The sequence below is a fragment of the Vulpes lagopus genome, chromosome 7, assembly GCF_018345385.1.
Source record: "Vulpes lagopus strain Blue_001 chromosome 7, ASM1834538v1, whole genome shotgun sequence".
Classification (NCBI taxonomy): Eukaryota; Metazoa; Chordata; class Mammalia; order Carnivora; family Canidae; genus Vulpes; species Vulpes lagopus.
Window position 1 is genome coordinate 9,706,062 of NC_054830.1, and position 19,457 is coordinate 9,725,518.

Here is a 19,457-nt window from a genome sequence, read left to right on the forward strand (position 1 = left end):
CATCTCCAGAACTCTTCTCATCTTGCAAAACAAACTCTGTCCCCATATTATATATTTTTTTAATCCTCAAAACTTTCCCTTGTCGGGCATGGATTCTGGAACCAGATGCCCCTTTTGAATCCTCATCCTCTGCCCCCCCGCCCCTGCCTTACTAGCTGAGCCTGGGGACCATGTGTCACCACTCTGTGCCTCAGTTTCCTTATAGGTAATATGGGGATAATCTTAGTCCTAATCTCCTAGTCCAGAGGCTCTCAAAGTGTGATTTCTGGACCACCGCAGCATCAGCACGGCCTGGAAATTTATTGCAAATGCAGATTCTCAGAGGCTCTGTAAATAGGGCCCAGCAATCTGTGTTTTAACAAGCCCTCCAGGAGATTCGGAGGCTTGCTCAAATTTGAGAATCATTTTCATAGGATTAAGTAGATACAACAAATTTAGAGCAGTGCTTGACCTCGCAGCCCATACCAGGGAAACACTCATTATCATTGCTAATATTATTCACAGAGGAGGTCCAGCCCTATGAGGGGGGCAGTATCTGGCTGTGCCCTCTCTTCCTATCTGGTGGGGTCTGGGTTCCTGGTCTCTGCTGAACTGAGACCTTCTCGCCCCTCTCTGTTGAAGATGACAGTGAGCTGGACCACGTCACCCCATCCCTGGTTAAAGGTTATCACTTGGTCCTGGAAACAGGAAAGGTCGGGGTGAGGAGGGCCGTGCCGCCTCCCCTCTGCCGAAGGAGATAAGGGAGGTCACTCGCCTTCTCCATGACAGGTGCGGGGGAGCCAGGATGTATAAATGGGGAGCCAGGAGGCAGCAGCGACACAGACACCCAGGGGAGTTGCCTTGCCTCGCCCCACTTGCCAGGTGTTCTGTCCAGCATGGCCAAGCGCCCGCTGCTGCTGCTGCTAGCCCTGTGGGTACTGGCTGGGGAGCTGTGGCTGAGGGCTGAGGCCCGGCCGTCACCCTACGGAGTGAAGCTCTGCGGCCGGGAATTCATCCGAGCAGTCATCTTCACCTGCGGAGGCTCCCGCTGGAGAAGGTCCGACATCCTGACTCATGAAGCTCCAGGTGAGGCTGGGGGAGGTAGTGTGTAGGGGCAGGGTGTGGGCAGTGGATGGGACATGGGATGGTCCCCAAAGAGCGGGGGATGGAGATGAGATGAAGGGCGGGGACAGAAGAGTCCCTGTCCTACTACATGCAACTGGAGAAACTTGCTCAAGTCTCAAAGCTGTGCCGAGGTGAGAGGAGCCAGTTAGCAGAGCTGGGATGGGGGTGGCAAGCCATCCACAGCCTCTAGTCGTCGGAGAGCTGGCTACTATTTCTGGAGCACCTGCCGGGTGTGAGCCTGCCTTAAGCAAGGCTGCTCCTGGCACAACTCCTAGGTTGGGGGAGTAGGTGGGAGGTAGGATGCCATTTAGAAACTGACACTGAAGTGCTTTTCAACCACTATGTACAAGGTGGTATATTAGGCCAGATTTTGCCACCACCTAGCAGGTGACCCTGAATCTCTCAGGATGGTTAAGTGGCAACACAGTCAAAAACAGATTAGGACACCGTCTAAGCTGGGCAGGGGGCTCAGCATGGGCTCAGCAGGGGGGATGGGGTCTAGTTTCATGAGATGCAACGGCCTGGCCAAAAACTGACAACAAAAAAAAAGAATAGAAAAAGGCTTTCATGATGATGATGATACGTATATGGACCTGGAAGACACACTGCCTGGGTTCTAGTGGCAGCCCTACAACTTCATAGCTGCGTTTTCTTGTGCAAGTTAATCTACCAATCCCTGCCTCGGTGTTCTCCTCTGGAAGATGGGAATGATAATAGCTGCACCCACCGCATGGGGTTGTCATTGTGAGGAATAAAGGAGTTAATGCACTAGATCCTTTAAATGCACCAGATCCTTTAGTATCTGGCACATAAGTAAGTGCTCAGTAAAGGATCAGTGCTATTTTGAGTGCTTCTTATGTGCCAGACACTGTTCTAAGCTTTTCTATGGGTATTGATTATCTCATCTACTCCATATAAAATAGAAGTTATTACTATCCCCACTTTTATTCATTCATGAAAGACACAGAGAGAGAGAGAGAGAGAAAGAGAGAGAGAGGCAGGCAGGGACACAGGCAGAGGAAGAAGTGGGCTCCATGTCGGGAGCCCGATGTGGGACTCAATCCGGGTCTTCAGAATCACTCCCTGGGCCAAAGGCAGGTGCTAAACCGCTGAGCCACCCCGGGATCCCCCATATCCCCACTTTTCAGAGAAGGAAACTGAGAGAGAAGTAAATTCATTTGCTCAGGATTATAATTCAGAGAGGCTGGACTGGTGCTTAGTTCAGCTCCCAAATGCATGTTCTTAACTATCAGGCTCTCAATAAATAAAGAGGAGGAGAAAAGAAATGACGAGAGGAAAGGCAAGCTCAATGAGGTTGAATAATCTGCCCATCAGAGCTGGAGCCCTGGCCGGAATGGAATAAAAGTTTTGACCATGACAAGAATAGAAGTAGCTGGGCCAGCCAGACTCTAGGTGTGACCGAAACTGAGCCCCAAGCACTAACTCTTTTCATGTTTCCCCTTCCCAGATGCAGACTCTGACACAGACAGTGAGCTGGATGAGGCTGTAGCCTCCAGCGAGTGGGTGGCCCTGACCAAGTACCCCCGGGCTTTCTATGAGGGCCAACCTGGCTGGCAGGGAACTCGGGGGGCTGTGCGTGGTGGCCGCGACGTCCTGGCCGGCCTCTCCAGCAACTGCTGCAAGTGGGGCTGCAGCAAGAGTGAAATCAGCAGCCTCTGCTAGACCAGTGTCTGGACTCTCCTGCATTCATTCATTAGCAAGTCAGAGGTCAGGCACTGTGCCCTTGGACACAGTCCCCCTAAATGACCCTGACCTTTGACCAGCCTATTCCGACCCTGAGCAAACTGCCCCTACCTGGCCAGATGGGAACCTCTGATCCTGACCCCTTCCCTCTCCCCAGGCCATATCATGCCTTTGCCTGGTCTATACCGCACGCGGCTGCAACCGTGCCCCTACTTTACCCAAACTGGCTGCATCGCCAGACCTTTGCCCAAACTGATTCTCTGTTGCCCCCACCGTGGCCAAGACCACGGTGTCTCCTGACCAGCCCAAACCGCGACCCGGCTCCACTCCGGCCTTTGCCCAGCCTTTCTCCCAGCCTTCCAGCCCCTGCACCCCCACCCGCTGCGGGCCCTAGAAGCGGCGGCGGGAGCCCTGGCTGGGTTCCCCTCACAGCCTGCGGTGGGAGGCCCGGCAGGGGGGCGGATCAGGACCTTCTTCAACCCCGATAATAAAAGTTCCAGAAGACCTTGCAGCGTCTGTGTGCCGTCGCTGGGGGAGGAAGCGGAGGGGGGCGCACCAGTCCCCGCGGAGCTCGGCGGCGCCCCAGGCCGCGCCCCTCCGCGCTCCTCCGCGCCCCTCCGCGCCCGCGGCCCCCGCCTGCGCCGCCGCCTGGGACTTTCCGGCGCGGGGAGGGGGCGGGTCCCGGAGCGCAAGGTGCGGAGGCGGCGGGCAGGGGAGGGACGCTTCCCGTCGCCGCTCGGGGCCGGAGCCAGGCGGGCGGCGGCGGCGCGGGGCCGGGCAGGGCCGGGCGGGACTGGCGGCGCGGCGGGGGCGCCATGCGAGCGGCCCGGGCGGCTGCCCCCCGGCCGCGGCCCACGCCGCTGCGGCTGCTGCCTCTGCTGCCGCTGCTGCCGCTGCTGCTGCTGTGCCACCGGACCCGGCCCCAGGGTGAGTGCGGGCCGCCCCCGCCGCAGCGCCGAGCCTCCCCGCGTGCACCGGCGGCCCGCACGCGCGAGACGCCGCCAGGCCCCGGGCGGGCCGAGAGCGGGGGGACCGGGGACGGGGGTCGGCGGCGGGGGGCAGCCGAGGCCCGGGGCTGGGGTGGAGGCTCCGGGTGGTAACAGGATGTGGCTGGTAGAAAGGGAGGGGAGGAGTTATGCCCCAAGCCCGGGGAGGGGTGCCCAGCGCCCCCTTCCTGCTGCTCACCCCCGGATGGGACCCCCGGAGGGCCCCCCACCATGGGCAGAAGTTCAGCTTCTGGGATGCGCGGGATGGGGGAATTGAGCCTTCTGCCCTGGAACACCCCTCCACCCCCCACCCTGCCTCCCTCTCCAGACAGCCCTGGGCCACTGCAGTGCTATGGAGTTGGACCCTTGGGCGACCTGAACTGCTCGTGGGAAGCTCTCGGGGACCTGGGAGCCCCCTCCACGCTGCACCTCCAGAGCCAGAAGTAGTGAGTACAACCGGCCGACTCGGGGAAACTGAAGCTTTAGAGGGGTGGCCGCTCAGGTCCCAGCATACTCAGGTTGAGAGGACCCCAAGAGTTCTGCTCCTTGGCGCCCCCCCCCACCACTCTCAAGCCCTTCGATTCCAGGTTTCCACGTTTCCTTGCCGTGTGACCCTAGACCAGTCGCCTTCCCTCCCTGAGCCTCGCTGTCCTCCTCTATCAGAAGGCGGTAATGAAGAAACCTGCCCCCCAACCTTGGTTCTGAGGATATGAGGAATTAGGCAGTGGTGAAGAGAAATTGCTTAATAATTTGAAGCTGTCTTTTATGGCTGTGTGACCTTAGGCAAGTAGCCTAACTTCTCAGTGTATAAAAAGATAATTCGGTAAAAAAAAAAAAAAAAAAAAAGATAATTTGGTATGGTGCCAGGGAGGCAGCAATGAAAGGCAGATGAAAGCCTGGCCCTCGTGGAGCCCATAGTCAAGGGGGAGACCTGGGTTCCTTCATGATGAATCGCAGCTGCAAACTCAAATTAATTTCAAATTTGGCTGAAGGAGGAGTAAAAGAGGCATTGAAAGGTGGGAACCACAGTGGGAGGGGGGAAGCTGTTTTTTTTTTTTTTATTTTAACAATGGCAAAACGTAAAAGTTGCCATCTTTTAAAAAAAATATATTTTATTTATTTATTCATGAGAGACACAGAGAGAGAGACAGGTTCCCCGTGGGGAGCCCGATGTGGGACTCGATTCCGGGACTCTGGGGTCACACCCTGAGCCAAAGACAGACGCTCAACCGCTGAGTCACCCAGGCGCCCCTGAAATTTACCATCTTTTTTTTCTCAACCATTTTAAGTGCACAGTTCAGTGGCATTAAATACATTCACGTTGTTGTGCAACTGTCACCACCGTTCCTTTCCAGAGGGGCCTAGTTTTAATTGGCATAAGACAAAGGGGAGTCAGAGAAGGTCCCCCCCTTTTTTTAATGAGATGAAATTCACATCACATAAAGCTAACCTATTTTAAAATGAACAATTTAGTAGTATTTGGTACATTCACAGTATTGTGCAGCCACCTCCTCTATCTAGTTCCAGAACATTCTCATCACCCCAAAAGGAAGTTCCATCCCTATTAACAGACACTGTATCATCATCCCCCCACCGGCCCCTGGGAACCACCATACTGTTCTCTATGGATTTTCCTCTTCTATGGATTTGTCTATAAATGGAATTATAGGAAATGCAGCCTTTTGCATGTGGCTTCTCTCATCTAGCATATTTTTAAGTTTCATCCACGTTGTAGCAGGAATCTGAACACAATTCCCTTTTATGGCTGAGTAATAACTCCACTGTATGGATCTACCACATTTTGTGTCCACCATCTATTGGTGGACATTTGGGTTGCTTTCTTCATCTTTTGGCAGTCGTGACTAGCACTGTTAGGAACATACATATACAAGTCTTGAGTCGCTGTTTTCCGTTCTTTGGGGGTCTATGCTTGGGAGGGGAATTGCTGGGTCCTATAGCCATTCTGTGTTTAACTTTTTGGGGAACTGCCAAACTGTTTTCTGCTGCAATGGCACCATTTTTTACCTTCCCACCCGCCGGGTACCAGGGCTACAGTTCTCCACATCTTCACCAACACCTGCATTTTTTTTGTTGCTGCTGTTTTATGAAGGCCTTGTTTGGAACCCTTGAAATTAATCCTTTAGGATATCTTCACGGTGCTCTCTGTCACCCACATCTGGTCTGTCAGCAAGCCTGGCCGGCTCCACCTTCTACATTATCCAGAATCTGGCACTCTCTACATCCTGGGCAGGCACTCTGGTCCAGCCCCCACCATCGTGGCTAGCTGGCCAGGGTGGTGCAGTGGGTCACTTCCTTCCTGGGACCCTGGCTGGCACCCTCAGGCCCACAGTCTGTTCTGCATCACAGCAGCCAGGGGGCGCCTGTGAGTATTTGCGGCCGGGACCATCTCTCCTTAGCTCTCTGCCTTCCCCTGGGCTCCCACTTCACTCAGGGTAAAAGCCCAAGTCATTCTTGTGGCCCCCCCAGGCCCCGCACAATCTGCTTGTCACCTCCCTGCCTCACCTCCTCACACTTCCCCCTCACTCATTCCACTCCTGCCATGCGGGCCTCCTCCTTGCTATTCCTCAAACACACCAGTCAGCCCACTTCAAGGCCTTTGCTTCCTCCTGAAATGCACCCCCCCCCCCCCGCATCCTGCAGGGCTCTGTCCTCATGTCCTTCGGGCTTTTGTTCAATGGTCTCCGCATCTGAGAGATCTCTGCTGAGCACCCTCCCCAAAATAGCACTGTCGTGCCTCACCACATCATCACACTGCATCCTCTTCACCCTATGACTGCCCTTTCTGTCACTCACACCGCCAGCAATTATATACTCACGTGTTCCTCATCTGCCTCCTGCACTGGAAGAGCAGCTCCCGAGAGCAAGGTCCTCGCTTGCTTCGATCTTAGTCCTATCCCCAGCTTCGACCAGATGACCTGACACAGTATATATTTGCTGACGGAATAGTTGCATAAGTGTAAATGTGCATACATATAAGTAGGTGTGGATAAACACAACATGCGATGCTCACGTAACGTGTATTGGGCGCCCAGTGCTGTTCTTTTTTTTTTCTTTTTTCTTTTTTTAATAGGGCAGTTACATGCTCTGATTTGTATTTTTACAAGATCATTGTGATTTCTATATAGAGACTGGTTACAGTCTGTACAAATTATTATTATTATTATTTTTAAATTTTTATTTATGTATTATAGTCACAGAGAGAGAGAGAGAGAGAGAGAGAGAGGCAGAGATACAGGCAGAGGGAGAAGCAGGCTCCATGCACCGGGAGCCCGATGTGGGATTCGATCCCGGGTCTCCAGGATCGCGCCCTGGGCCAAAGGCAGGCGCCAAACCGCTGCGCCACCCAGGGATCCCCCCCAGTGCTGTTCTAAGCACTTTTCAGTCATTATCTCATTGATTCCCCTCATTCTTTTGTCCTTCAGCTAGTATTTCTGTCACCCTCATTTTATAGACGAGGAAACAGACACAGAGAAGCTAAGTCACTTGTTCAAGGCCACACAGCTCTGAAGCAGCAGAGCTGGGATCTGAACACAGGCAGATGAGTTCTCATTATGGCTCCAGGCCCAACCAGATACACCACCCCCCCATGCCCACATTTCTCCTCACAGCCATTCCAACAGAACGTGGACTGTGGCAGTGCCTGCCGGGCAGAGCTGGGTGACCATTCCACGGGAACAGCTTACCATGTCTGATGAACTGCTTGTCTGGGGTACCAAGGCAGGCCAGCCTCTCTGGCCCCCTGTCTTCGTGAACCTGGAAACCCGAAGTAACAGGCGGGATGGGGGGTGTGCTGTATGTGGGGTGGGTGGTCCTGGAGGCCCCGGCTCAATGCATCTGGCCTCCCCTTCCTCAGTGAAGCCAGATGCCCCCCGGCTGCACCCTGATGTGGACTTTTCGGAGGATGACCCCCTCGAGGCCACTGTCCAGTGGGCCCCGCCTGTGTGGCCACCCCATAAGGTCCTGGTCTGTCAGTTCTACTATCGAAGATGCCAGGGGACAACCTGGACCCTGGTGAGTGTCAGGGGCCCCCTTTCCCCCACTGTATTCCAGGGAGGGCCCAGGGCATCATCCCCAAATCAAAGACCCAGCCCAGAGAGCCACTGAGAGCCCCTTTCTTATTTATCCTATGAGTCTGTCCATATCTCACACAAAAGGCCTGTACATGCATCTCGTTTAACTAAAAAAAAAAAAAATTCATGCAGTCCCAATCCACATTCCATTTGGAATTTATAAGAAACTCAGTAAACTTCCTCTAACATTTTTGTGCATGAATAGAAGTCCTCAAATAGCTTACCTTAACCTTAAAATAATAATCGAAGACATTTAGAGAGCATCTACTGTGTGCCAGACACTGTTCTAGGCTCTTTATTGAACCCTTACAAGAACTCTTTGAAGTAGGTGCATTTTATACCTACCCATTTTATGGATGAGGAGCAAGGCTTGGTTTAAATAAACACCCAATGGCTCAGCGGTTTAGCGCCGCCTTCAGCCCAAGGCGTGATCCTGGAGACCCGGGATCAAGTCCCACGTCAGGCTCCCTGTATGGAGCCTGCTTCTCCCTCTGCCTGTGTCTCTGCCTCTCTTTCTCACTGTGACTCTCATGAATAAATAAATAAAATCTTTTTTCCTATGTTCTTGAAACCCCCATGGTCTTGGACAAAGCAGTTGGACCCTGCTGACATATCAGGTCAAATACTCTCAACTCAGTTCTTAGCTTCATTGCTCTTTCCTCTCTATCCCCCAGCTGGAACCAGAAGTAAAGTCCATACCCCTGACTCCTATTGAGATCCAGGACCTGGAGCTGGCCACAGGCTATGAGGTGTTTGGTCGTTGCCGAATGGAGAAAGAAGAGGATCTGTGGAGCGATTGGAGCCCCATTTTGTCCTTCCAGACACTACCCTCTGGTGAGGATCTCCAGGCTTTGCCCCTCCAACCTCTCCTCTCCTGGCAGTCTGTACCACTATACCCCTCTCATTTGTACCCCTTCCCTCATCCTTGACAGCTCCAAAAGATGTATGGATATCAGGGAACCCCTGTTCACCAGGCAGACAAGAACGGCTGCTTCTGTGGAAGGTGAGCTATAGTGATCAGTTTCATTTTTCTGCACATGTCAGGAAGCCCCAGATAACAATATAAACAAGGCAATGGTTTCAATGCTGCCTTCTTGAGGTGGTTTCAAGTCTTCAGGAGGGGTCACTCAGAGAGGTCCTAGCATAGTGTAAGGCACAGAGCAAGCCTCCACCAATGTCAGCTACTTCTAGGAGACATGAGCTGAGACATGAAGGTGGGTGCAGGTGTTCCAGACAGAGGGGAACAGCAGGTACAAAGGTTTGAAAGCAAGACTAAGCTCAGCTCCATAAAATACAGCACAGCGTGCCAGGACTTGGATGTTTGTATCAAAATGGCATTAAGCTGGGGCGCCTTGGCTGGCTCAGTCAGTTGAGAGTCTGCCTTCAGCTCAGGTTGTAATCTTGGGGGTCCTAGGATCAAACCCCACATCAGGCTCTCTGCTCAGAGGCGAGTCTGCGATTCCCTCTGCCTCTCCCTCTGTGATCTTGCTCTCTCTCAAATAAATAAATAGAATCTTTTAAAAAAAATGGCATTAGGAGATGATAGGCAATGATGCAACCATCCTCATTGATCCAACTCTGTTGAGCATCTGCTATGTTTCAGGTGTTCCAGGTCCCTGGCTCACAGTAAATATGGCAAGGGACAAAACAAAAGGGCCCATCTCTGCTCACACAAGCTGACAGTAATTTTAACCACACATAACACAGAGCTCTTCCTACATACCAGGTGCTAGCCTACATGCTCATTTATATTAACTGACTTTACAGATAAGAAAAATGAGACACAGAGGTTGCTTCAGACCACACAACTGGTAAGTGGCAGAGCTGATATTCCTTGCTTTCAAACAGCAATTCACAGCCTCAGTGTCTCTATATCATAACACATCCTTGTAACACCCTTTTACTATACTGAAATGAAATACATAGATAACCCTTGTATACTCATGTTTTTAAAAATATATGACAGTGTTCTAATTGTAATATTCTGTAGAAGATAAAGGGAAAATAAGGTAACTGCATATGGCAATTATGTCACCAATATGAGATGAGCATTAAATCTGTATGTACCTAATAATATGGCTTTAAAATATAGAGAGCAAAAATTGACAGAACTACAACGACAAATATATGAATCTGCAGCCAATGTAGGAGATTTTAATGCACCCCCATCAATAATTTCATAATAGATGGAAACCAAGTCAAGATCTAGACTGTTTGAACATGTGATTAACAAACAGCCTAATGGACTCACATAGGAAATGTCAGAACCCTTTCTTCCGTGTACAATTAGGGCATTTATCAAATCAGCTGCATGCCAGGCCACAGAGCCAGTTTCCAGGGACTTCAAAGGGGTGAGGTGATGCAGGGCAATTAAAGAATTCTCTAATTGGAACACAGATTGTGCTAGGAATTGATCATAAAAACTGCCTAGAAAGTCCCTATATATTCTGAATATTTAAATATTCAGTGAGTATGGGGGCTCCTGGGTGGCTCAGTGGTTGAGCGTCTGCCTTGGCTCAGGTCATGATCCCGGGGTTCTAGGATTGAGTCCCGCATCAAGCTCCCCACAGGAAGCCTGCTTCTCCCTCTGCCTGTGTCTCTGCCTCTCTCTCTCTGTGTTTCTCATGAATACATAAATAAAATCTTAAAAAAAAAAATTCAGTGAGTATTAAAACCAGTCCTTCCCCGCCAAAGATTTTGTCTTAGGATTTTGTTTCCAGGGTCACTTAACATTATTAGAATATTCATCTACAAAAGTTTTTCCTCTATACAACAGCAAGAATTTTGAAATCCCAAAGAATTGCACAGGACACAGATTAGGATGAGGCGAGTAAGGCAGGCTCATGCAAGTGCAGGGTCAGATCCCATCTGTACTTAAAATCTTGAAATTTGGTTTGTCATGGGTTGTTTGGCTTTAATTTTGATTGATTAAAATATAATTTCTCTTAATTTACTGAGTTTTTGATATCCTCCCTTTTAACTTTTGCATCTAAGGGGAGTGCCTCACTCATTTCCCTTTCGTTTTGGTTCTGGAACTGTATTCTCATGTCACCTCTGCCACTGAGCACCCCCTCAGACTTATTTTCTTCACCTGCAAAGTGGAGCCAACAGAAATATTTCACTGACTGTTTTTCCAGGTGGACCCCACTGAGATATGCAGTGTGTGCCTGATAAATGGAAGATACTAACCCTTTCTTCCTCTCCTCCCTCAGGACCGGGGGCACTGCATGCAGATGAACTATAAAGTTTGGTTCCAGGTCAAAGATCAGGAGCTGATCCAGAAGACGGCTCCCTGCTGCAACCTTTTCATCCCCACCCAGGCGGAGTGGGTCGGGGTGTCTGCTGTCAATGCCACAAGCTGGGAGCCTCTCACCAACCTTTCTTTGGCCTGCTTGGGTAAGAGGCTGTGATTTCCTCTGAGCAGTGATAGGACTCCCTGGGACGGAGGCAAGGACTCCCAAACTGGACAGCTCAGACTTCTCCTCCCCCATCTAGGTCCAGATTTTGCCCCTCATGACGTGGTGGTCAGCAGCATTCCTGGGAGGACAGAGCTGCTGGTGACTTGGCAGCGGGGGTCTGGGGAGTTACAGGAGCACGTGGTGGACTGGGCTCGAGACGGTGATCCCCTGGAGAACCTCAGCTGGGTCCGGCTTCCCCCTGAAAACCTCAGTGTTCTGTTGCCAGGTGAGGCTCTGGGACACCTGGGTTCCCATCCCAGCTATTGCAGAGCAGACTGTGAGTCCACCTGCAAGAGAGAATGTTATGGCTGAAGTGTCACTAATTCATGCAAGCAGTGTTCATTGACCACTCACTATGTGCTAGGCCATGTTCTAGACACTGGTATGCGGTGACAGCAGCTGATGTCTACTGGCATTTGCCATCAGCATTAAATTATTCAAACTTCCTTATAAAGGAGGTTTCTGTTATTATCATACTTGAGGTATAGATGAAGATAAAGGCCCAGGAAGGTTAAGCAACTTGCCTGAGACCACACAGCAAGTAGGTGGTAGAACCGGGATTTGTTTTTTTGTTTTTAAGATTTTATTTATTTATTCATGAGACACACAGAGAGAGAGAGACAGAGACAGAGACACAGACAGAGGGAGAAGCAGGCTCCACGCAGGGAGCCCGATGTGGGACTCGATCCCGGGACCCCAGGATCACACCCTGGGCCGAAGGCAGGCGCTAAACCGCTGAGCCACCCAGGGATCCCTATAGAACCAGGATTTGAACCACATAATCAGGCCTTTGAAGCCAGACCCTGAGCCATCACACCACTCTCTCTCTCTCTCTCTCTCTCTCTCTCATGGAGTTGACCTCCTTGTGGGATGAGTAGCCCAGTGAAACAAACAGCAACAAAACAAGTACATTACAAATAATGTAATTGGAGAAAAAAATAAAACGGCAAAGGAGAGGAGGGAGGATTGCTATTTTAGAAAGGAAGATTAGAAAAGGTTCCTGGAAAAGCCGCATTTGAACCAAGACCTGAAGGAGGTAAGAGAGGGTGCTATGAGTATGTCCGAGGGAAAAGCAAGAGGGAACAGACACAGTGCAAAGGCCCAGGGGACAGGAATGTGCCAGATGTGTTAGCAGAACAGCGAGGAGGCCCACATGGCTGGAGTGGAGTGAGTGAGGCGGAGAGTGGGAGGAGGTGAGGGCAGGGAGGTTGAGGACAAGCAGATTGTGCAGGGCCTGGTGAACCTCAAGAGAGACTTGGGCTTTTGGTACAAGTGAGGGAGGAGCCATGGAGAGTTCTGAGCAGAGGAGGGATATGCCCTGGCTCAGTTGTCTACAGGTGCTCTCTGGCTGCTCCTGGGAGGAATAGACTGGAAAAGGGATGAGGACCATACCAGATGGGAACTGAGAAGGGGAGACAAGCAGGTTCTGATTGGAGGTCCTGGGGCAGAATTTTGGGGATCCATTTGGATATGTTGTGTTGGAGATGTTCATCCAAATGGAGCTGTCCATAAGGCTGTTGAATATTCAGGTCTGGAGGCTTTCAGTGAGTTCTGGGCTGGGGTGTGGCATCGGGGAGCCCATTCTTGCTGTAAAGGACTTGGGAGAGCATGAGAAGGTATTGAGTGGAACATTTAGGAAGGAGGAACCCTGATTCTAGACAATTCCCATTTGGGGAAGGCCTGGCAGCAGCAGTAGGTCTTGAGAAGGGACTTCAGGAGCCTCACCCACCATGATGGGTGGTTTCAGGGCCCCACCTGTAGCCTGGTTTGAGCATCTCTCAGCCTCTGGCACCTGCATTTCCTGGCCTGAAGGTGCTCTCTGGTCACTGAAGCATTTTGCCTGTCTGAGCAGCAGGCTGGACGTGCTGGTGAATGAAGTTGCCTCAGATACAGCTCACGAATTACTAGTAAGAATTGGTGGATAAATACCCCAGATTCCTCCCTCCTTGGATGGGATGGCTCCCTGGGCTGATGCTCTCTGCTGCCCCCCTGAGGTCAGCAGTGGGATCGCGTTTCCATTGCCTCCATTGAGAACGTGTTCTCATTTACCTGCGGCCTTTCTGCCCCTGGTTAGCTCACTTCCCAGCTGCCCTGTTGGCATTGTGTGGGGTTACCACCCAGAAAAATTGCCGTTCCCCAGATATTTATCTCAGCATGTCCTTCAGGAGACACAAATGAAGATGCCTATCGAGTAGGAAATGAGCAGGGGAGGGGAAGCCAACTCTAACTGTCTTTGCTCCTCCACCGACCAGGGAATTTTGAAGAAGGGGTCCCTTACCGAATCACAGTGACAGCAGTCTCTCCTTGGGGCTTGGCCCCTGCCCCCTCAGTCTGGAGGTTCAGAGAGGAACTGAGTAAGTGGTAGAGCTGGGGAATGAGGGAGCCCCCTGGAACCCCGGCAGGCCTTGACCTATTGGCTTTCTCCCCAGTACCCCTAGCAGGGCCAATGCTTTGGCGACTCCAGGATGCCCCCCCAGGGACCCCTGCCATAGCATGGGGAGAGGTCCCAAGGCACCAGCTCAGGGGCCATCTCACCCACTACACCTTGTGTGCACAGAGCGGGACCAGGCCTTCTGTCTGCGTGAACGGTGAGTTTCACGGCCTCTTGCCCCCTGCTCCGAGCTCCCACAAGACCCACCCATCAGTCTGCCTCATCCTTGTCCCCAGGTTGGCCTCTTTTGGTTCCTTCTCAGTCCCTGGGAAAGTCTGGGATGTCATCTGTTCCCTAGTGAACAATAACCCTGGTGGCTATCATTATAATGGACTGTCATTTGACTATTAAAAGTGAAGACTTGGATCTATATTTATTGACATTGAAGGATGCCTGTCATGTTTTATTAAATGAAAAAGATAAAAAGAGGGCAAAATTCCTCGAGATGGTTCCATTTGTATAAAATAAACCTGGTGTCAAGCAAAGCAGAGACACAAATGTGAAAACAAATTGCCCACAGTGTCAACAGGATTGCAGGATTGTGTATGATTTATATTTCTTTTTCATACCTTTGGGTATAGGCTACATTTTTACTCTGGACATAAGTTCCTTTTTAAAAATGCCTTTATTACCCTTTTTCTCCCTAATTACAAAAGTTAACTGTGATTATTGCCATAGCTGACCCATTAAAGGAATAGGTCATCTAGAATATCATATCAGCATTCTTGAGGTGCCTTGGGGGCTCAGTTGGTTGGGCACCCAACTATTGATTTTTTTTTAAGATTTTATTTATTTATTTATGAGAGAGAGAGAGAGAGAGAGAGGCAGAGTCACAGTCAGAGGAAGAAGCCGGCTCCATGCAGGGAGCCTGACTTGGGACTTGATCCCAGGTCCCCAGGATCAGGCCCTGGGCTGAAGGCAGCACTAAACCACTGAGCCACCTGGGCTGCCCCAACTCTTGATTTTGGCTCGGGTTATGGTATCAGGGTTGTGGGATTGAGCCCCATATCAGGCTCCCTGCTTGTTATTCTCCCCCTGCCTTGCTTCTCTCTCTTTTTCTCAAATAAGTAAATAAATCTTAAAAAAAAAAAAAGAGAGAGAGAGAGAGAGAGAGAGAGGCACCTGGGTGGCTCAGTTAAGCATCTGCCTTTGGCTCAGGTCATCATCTCAGGGTCCTAGGATCCAGCCGTGCTGTGGCAAGGGGCAGGGTGTCCCTGCTCAGAGGGGACTCTGTTTCTCCCCCTACCTTGCTCTTGCATTCTTGCTCACTCTTTTGCTCTCTCTCTCTCTGTCTTAAATAAATAAATAAAATCTTAAAAAAAAAAACCAGATTATCAGCATTCTCATAATTTTACTGGCACTGATAATGCAGATTCCACATTTTTCCATCCATTTATTTTTTTTAAAGATTTTATTTATTTATTTATAGACACACAGAGAGGCAGAGACACAGACAGAGGGAGAAGCAGGCTCCACACAGGGAGCCTGATGTGGGACTCGATCCCTGGTCCCCAGGATCACACCCTAGGCTGCAGGCGGCGCCAAACCACTGCGCCACAGGGGCTGCCCTCCATCTATTTTTTTAAAGATTTTCTTTCTTTCTTTTTTTTTTTTTTTAATTTTTATTTATTTATGATAGTCACAGAGAGAGAGAGAGAGAGGCAGAGACATAGGCAGAGGGAGAAGCAGGCTCCATGCACCGGGAGCCCGATGTGGGATTCGATCCCGGGTCTCCAGGATCGCGCCCTGGGCCAAAGGCAGGCGCCAAACCGCTGCGCCACCCAGGGATCCCAAAGATTTTATTTATTTCTTCATGAGAGACACAGAGAAAGAGGCAGAGACATAGGCAGAAGGAGAGGCAGGCTCCCCATGGGAAGCCCGATGTGGGACTCAGTCCCAGGACCCTGGGATCATGACCTGAGCCGAAGGCAGACGCTCAACCGCTGAGCCACCCAGGCACCTCTTCAATCCATTAACACGGAGATATAGGAGTTGTGTTCTTTAAAGCTTTTTAACTTTGTATTATAGAAAATTCAAGCACATACAAAAGTAGAGAGGCTAGTATAACAAACCCTGGTGTACCCACCACAAGGTGTCAACAGTTACCTGCTTTCTGCCAGTCTTTCATTATATCCCTTGCGCTTTTTTTCTAATCTTTGGTGTCACTTTACCCAACTACATCAGTGCTTCAGCATTTATCTCTAACTGATAAAGCCTATTTTTTAACATAATTACTTTGCCATGATTGCACCTTACCAAAAGTATATATTGATCATTGGATTAAATTTTTTACTTGTATTTATTTTTAAGGATTTAATTTCATTTATTTGAGAGAGAGAGAGTGAGAGAGCAAGCATGAGCCAGGGTGGGGCGAGGGGACAGAAGGAAAGGAAGAAGCAGATCCCTCACTGAGTGCAGAGCCAGAGGAGGGGCTCGATCCCAGGACCCCAGGATCATGACCTGAGTCAAAGTCTCAGGCTTAACTGACTGAGCCACCAGGTGCCCCATTTTTTTAGATTAAAGTTTTCATACATATCTATATTATATATACATTTATTATTATTATTATTATTATTATTATTTTAGAGAAGGAGAAGAAGAGAGAATCTTAAGCAGACTCCATGCCTGGAGCAGAGCCCAGCATGGGGCTCAGTCTTATGATACTGAGATCATAACCTGAGCTGAAATCAAGAGTCAGATGCTTAACCAACTGAGCCACCCAGGCACCCTGGTATTATTATTATTTTAAAAAAAAGGACCATGTTATAGACTATAGTTTGGCCCCTCAATCTCTTATCCCTGTGATGTTTTGCAACTTCCTTTTTTTTTTTTTTTTAAAGATTTTATTTATTTATTCATAGACAGAGAGAGAGGCAGAGACACAGGCAGAGGGAGAGGGAGACGCAGGCTCCATGCAGGGAGCCCTATGTGGGACTCCATCCTGGGTCTCCGGGATCACACCCCAGGCTGCAGGCGGCGCCAAACCGCTGCGCCACAGGGGCTGCCCTGCAACTTCCTTTTTTTCACCTGCTGATTTAGCTTGGACATCTTTCTATGGCAATATAGCTCAATCAGTGTTCCTATCTTCCCCAAACCTACAACAAACCAAAAGCTTCTTCCTCTTTCAGCTTAAAAATGAAAAAGAGGGGGATCCCTGGGTGGCTCAGTGGTTGGGCGCCTACCTTTGGCCCAGGGCTTGATTCTGGAGTCCTGGGATCAAGTCCCGTGTCGGGCTTCCTGCATGGAGCCTGCTTCTCCCTCTGCCTCTCTCTCTCTCTCTCTCTCTCTCTGTCTCTCTGTTTCTCATGAATAAATAAATAAAATCTTAAGGAAAAAAGAAAACAAAAAAGAGCAGTTTAGTAAAAAAAAAAAAAAAGTAAACAAATATAGTTCTGGGAGGTATATGTCTTCCCATCATTTAAAGAGAATCTCCATTCCCTGGGTTAATGCGCCGGTGGGGGATGTGCTCATTTATTCTTTATTTATTCGAATATATATCATTTTAAAAAAATATTTATTTATTCATGAGAGACACACAGAGAGAGAAGCAGAGACATAGGCAGAAGGAGACGCAGGCTCCCCACTGGAAGCCCGATGTGGGACTCAATCCCAGGACCCCGGGATCACAACCTGAGCCAAAGGCAGATGCTCAACCACTGAACCACTCAGGTGCCCCTGAATATATATCATTTTTGACTGCTTTCTGTGTGCCAGGCACTGATCCCGGTGCTGGGAACACGGCCTTTGTGGAGCTAACTTTGTAACAGTCAGGGAACATCTCACTGAGGAAGTGAAATTTGGCAAAGACCTGAAGGTGGGAGCCATGTGGATATTTGGGGAGAATGTTGCAGACAGATAAAGGAAGCACATGCAAAGGCCCTGAGGTAGGACTTGACTGCCTCTGCAACCTCTCTGGGTATGTCCTTCAGTGAGTGGCAGCACCCAGAACATCACCCTGCCCGACCTTCAATGGGGTCCTTGTGAGCTGTGGGTGACCGCATCCACCATCGCAGGACAAGGGCCACCTGGTCCCAGCCTCCGGCTTCACCTACCAGGTAGGGGGTTTGGGGTGGGTCTGCCATGGGAGGGGGTCTGCTCCATTTGGAAATAGGGGTTTCAGTGAGTGAGCAACCTTTTGATGTGGGGGTGGTTATTGGTGATGCCTCCAGGGCACTCTGACCCTGCTAAATGGATCATTGGGCTGTCTGTGTCTCTGACCCTTTCACCTGTCCCTGACCTTGACCTATCACCAGCGACTGTTTTGTTTTGTTTTATTCACTAGCCTGCACTCCCACCCCAAGATCTCCCAGCCCTTAGCCCTTACCCACCCATAAGCCCCGCCTATTTACCTGCCTCCCTCACCCAAGCCCTGCCCCATCCTTTTTTTTTCTTTTTCTGCCCCATCCTTGACCCTTACCTGATCCCTCCCCATCCCTGGTGTCCAAATGTTCTTCTGCCCCTCCGCCTCAGATAACACCCTGAAGTGGAAAGTCCTGCCAGGTGTCCTCCTCCTGTGGGGTTTGTTCCTGATGGTCTGTGTTATGAGCCTAGCCACTTCTGGAAGGTGAGGCTGTCAGACGTGTGGGTGTCTGCCCAGGAGGGCAGCTGGACACTAGCTAAGCTTTGGTTGGGGGAGGTGGGGAGAAGTGAGGGGACACCTCAGGGCTGTGTGACACTCCTGGGCATGGGTATCAGGTCACCTGGATTCCTAACCCTGTTACCCACTTGCCAGGTGCGTCCACCTCCGGCACAAGGTACTGCCCCGCTGGGTCTGGGAGAAGATTCCTGATCCTGCCAATAGCAATTTTGGCCAGCCCCACATGGAGGTGAGCAGAAAGGCTGACCTGCCTGGGCCCTCTGGGAGGTTGGCGAATGCAGGGACAGCGGGGAGTGGATGGGAGCAGGTCTGGGAGAATGGGGGTCAGATCCCTGTCTCTTCTCTCCCCCAGGAGGTGGTGCCTCCGGCTCAGACCCCCGGGGACTTCCCCATCCTGAAAGTGGAAGACATGGAGCCACTACAGGTTATAGAGCCCCCCCAGGCCTCCACCCAGCTTGACTCTGGGTATGAGAAACACTTCCTGCCCACCCCTGAGGAGCTAGGCCTTCTGGGCCCACCCCCAGGTCCCAAGTTCTGGCCTGAACCCACCCCCAGCCAGGAGAGGGGTGCCCATTTGACAGATGAAGACACTGAGGCTCAGAGAGACTGAGTCACTTGCCTGAGGACACCTGGCCAGGAAGAACCGGCTGAAGGACCCCTATAGAGAAGGGCCTGGCCCTACCGGGAATAAAATAAATGAACATGGACGGATGAGGGAGCAAAGGCAAATGTATGAAATCCAGAGTGGCAGCTGCCTCCCCAGATCTGTCCTGCTGCTATAACAGAACCATAGCGGGTTGTATGCGCTGCTGCACCTGCAGCCAGGTGCGGCCACGGACCAAGTTCTCGCCAACGGAACGTGAGCAGACGTGCCACGTGCTGATGCCCAGATGGGGTCGGAGCTCCTCCACGTCCTCTCCCCTCACTCCCTGTGCGAGCTGGAACATCACCGTGCCTGTGAGCCACCTCGAATCCTAACGAAGGGGAATGTGGAACAACAAGTGGAAAAGGAGCCTCCGTCCCCAAGTGACTGCATGACTCAGAGCCACCCTGAGAAATAAACTTTTATGTTTTTATAGCTACTGT

The 19,457-nt window shown here is 50.8% G+C and overlaps 2 protein-coding genes across 3 annotated transcripts; both read left to right on the plus strand.

Moving 5' to 3' along the window:
• The first annotated feature begins 845 nt into the window (after positions 1 to 845).
• On the plus strand, positions 846 to 3,305 carry RLN3 (relaxin 3). The gene is made up of 2 exons (XM_041763255.1): positions 846 to 1,065; positions 2,573 to 3,305. The coding sequence occupies exons 1-2, from the start codon at positions 876 to 878 to the stop codon at positions 2,785 to 2,787; spliced, it is 405 nt and encodes a 134-aa protein (XP_041619189.1). The 5' UTR covers positions 846 to 875; the 3' UTR covers positions 2,788 to 3,305.
• Positions 3,306 to 3,479: 174 nt separating this feature from the next.
• Positions 3,480 to 19,453, plus strand: IL27RA (interleukin 27 receptor subunit alpha). 2 transcript variants are annotated; one of them, XM_041763252.1, is made up of 14 exons: positions 3,480 to 3,735; positions 4,123 to 4,240; positions 7,424 to 7,581; positions 7,669 to 7,826; positions 8,560 to 8,719; positions 8,818 to 8,888; positions 11,098 to 11,281; positions 11,381 to 11,569; positions 13,596 to 13,697; positions 13,773 to 13,931; positions 17,704 to 17,829; positions 18,245 to 18,338; positions 18,507 to 18,600; positions 18,724 to 19,453. In XM_041763252.1, exons 1-14 carry the CDS (start codon positions 3,624 to 3,626, stop codon positions 18,979 to 18,981), a joined length of 1,983 nt encoding a protein of 660 aa, XP_041619186.1. In that variant the 5' UTR covers positions 3,480 to 3,623; the 3' UTR covers positions 18,982 to 19,453. The 2 variants fall into 2 exon arrangements, with proteins under 2 accessions (XP_041619186.1, XP_041619187.1); XM_041763253.1 differs by lacking the exons at positions 3,480 to 3,735; positions 7,424 to 7,581.
• Positions 19,454 to 19,457: the final 4 nt, after the last annotated feature.

What these genes read in the sequence shown, in the direction of transcription:
- IL27RA (XM_041763252.1), top strand. Translation starts at nt 3,624, where the DNA reads ATGCGAGCGGCCCGGGCGGCTGCCCCCCGGCCGCGGCCCACGCCGCTG. An exon ending in GCCTTCTGTCTGCGTGAACG is followed by an intron (nt 13,932 to 17,703) that starts GTGAGTTTCACG and finishes TATGTCCTTCAG; the next exon opens with TGAGTGGCAGCACCCAGAAC. An exon ending in CCTCCGGCTTCACCTACCAG is followed by an intron (nt 17,830 to 18,244) that starts GTAGGGGGTTTG and finishes CCTCCGCCTCAG; the next exon opens with ATAACACCCTGAAGTGGAAA.
- RLN3 (XM_041763255.1), top strand. Translation starts at nt 876, where the DNA reads ATGGCCAAGCGCCCGCTGCTGCTGCTGCTAGCCCTGTGGGTACTGGCT. An exon ending in CCTGACTCATGAAGCTCCAG is followed by an intron (nt 1,066 to 2,572) that starts GTGAGGCTGGGG and finishes TCCCCTTCCCAG; the next exon opens with ATGCAGACTCTGACACAGAC.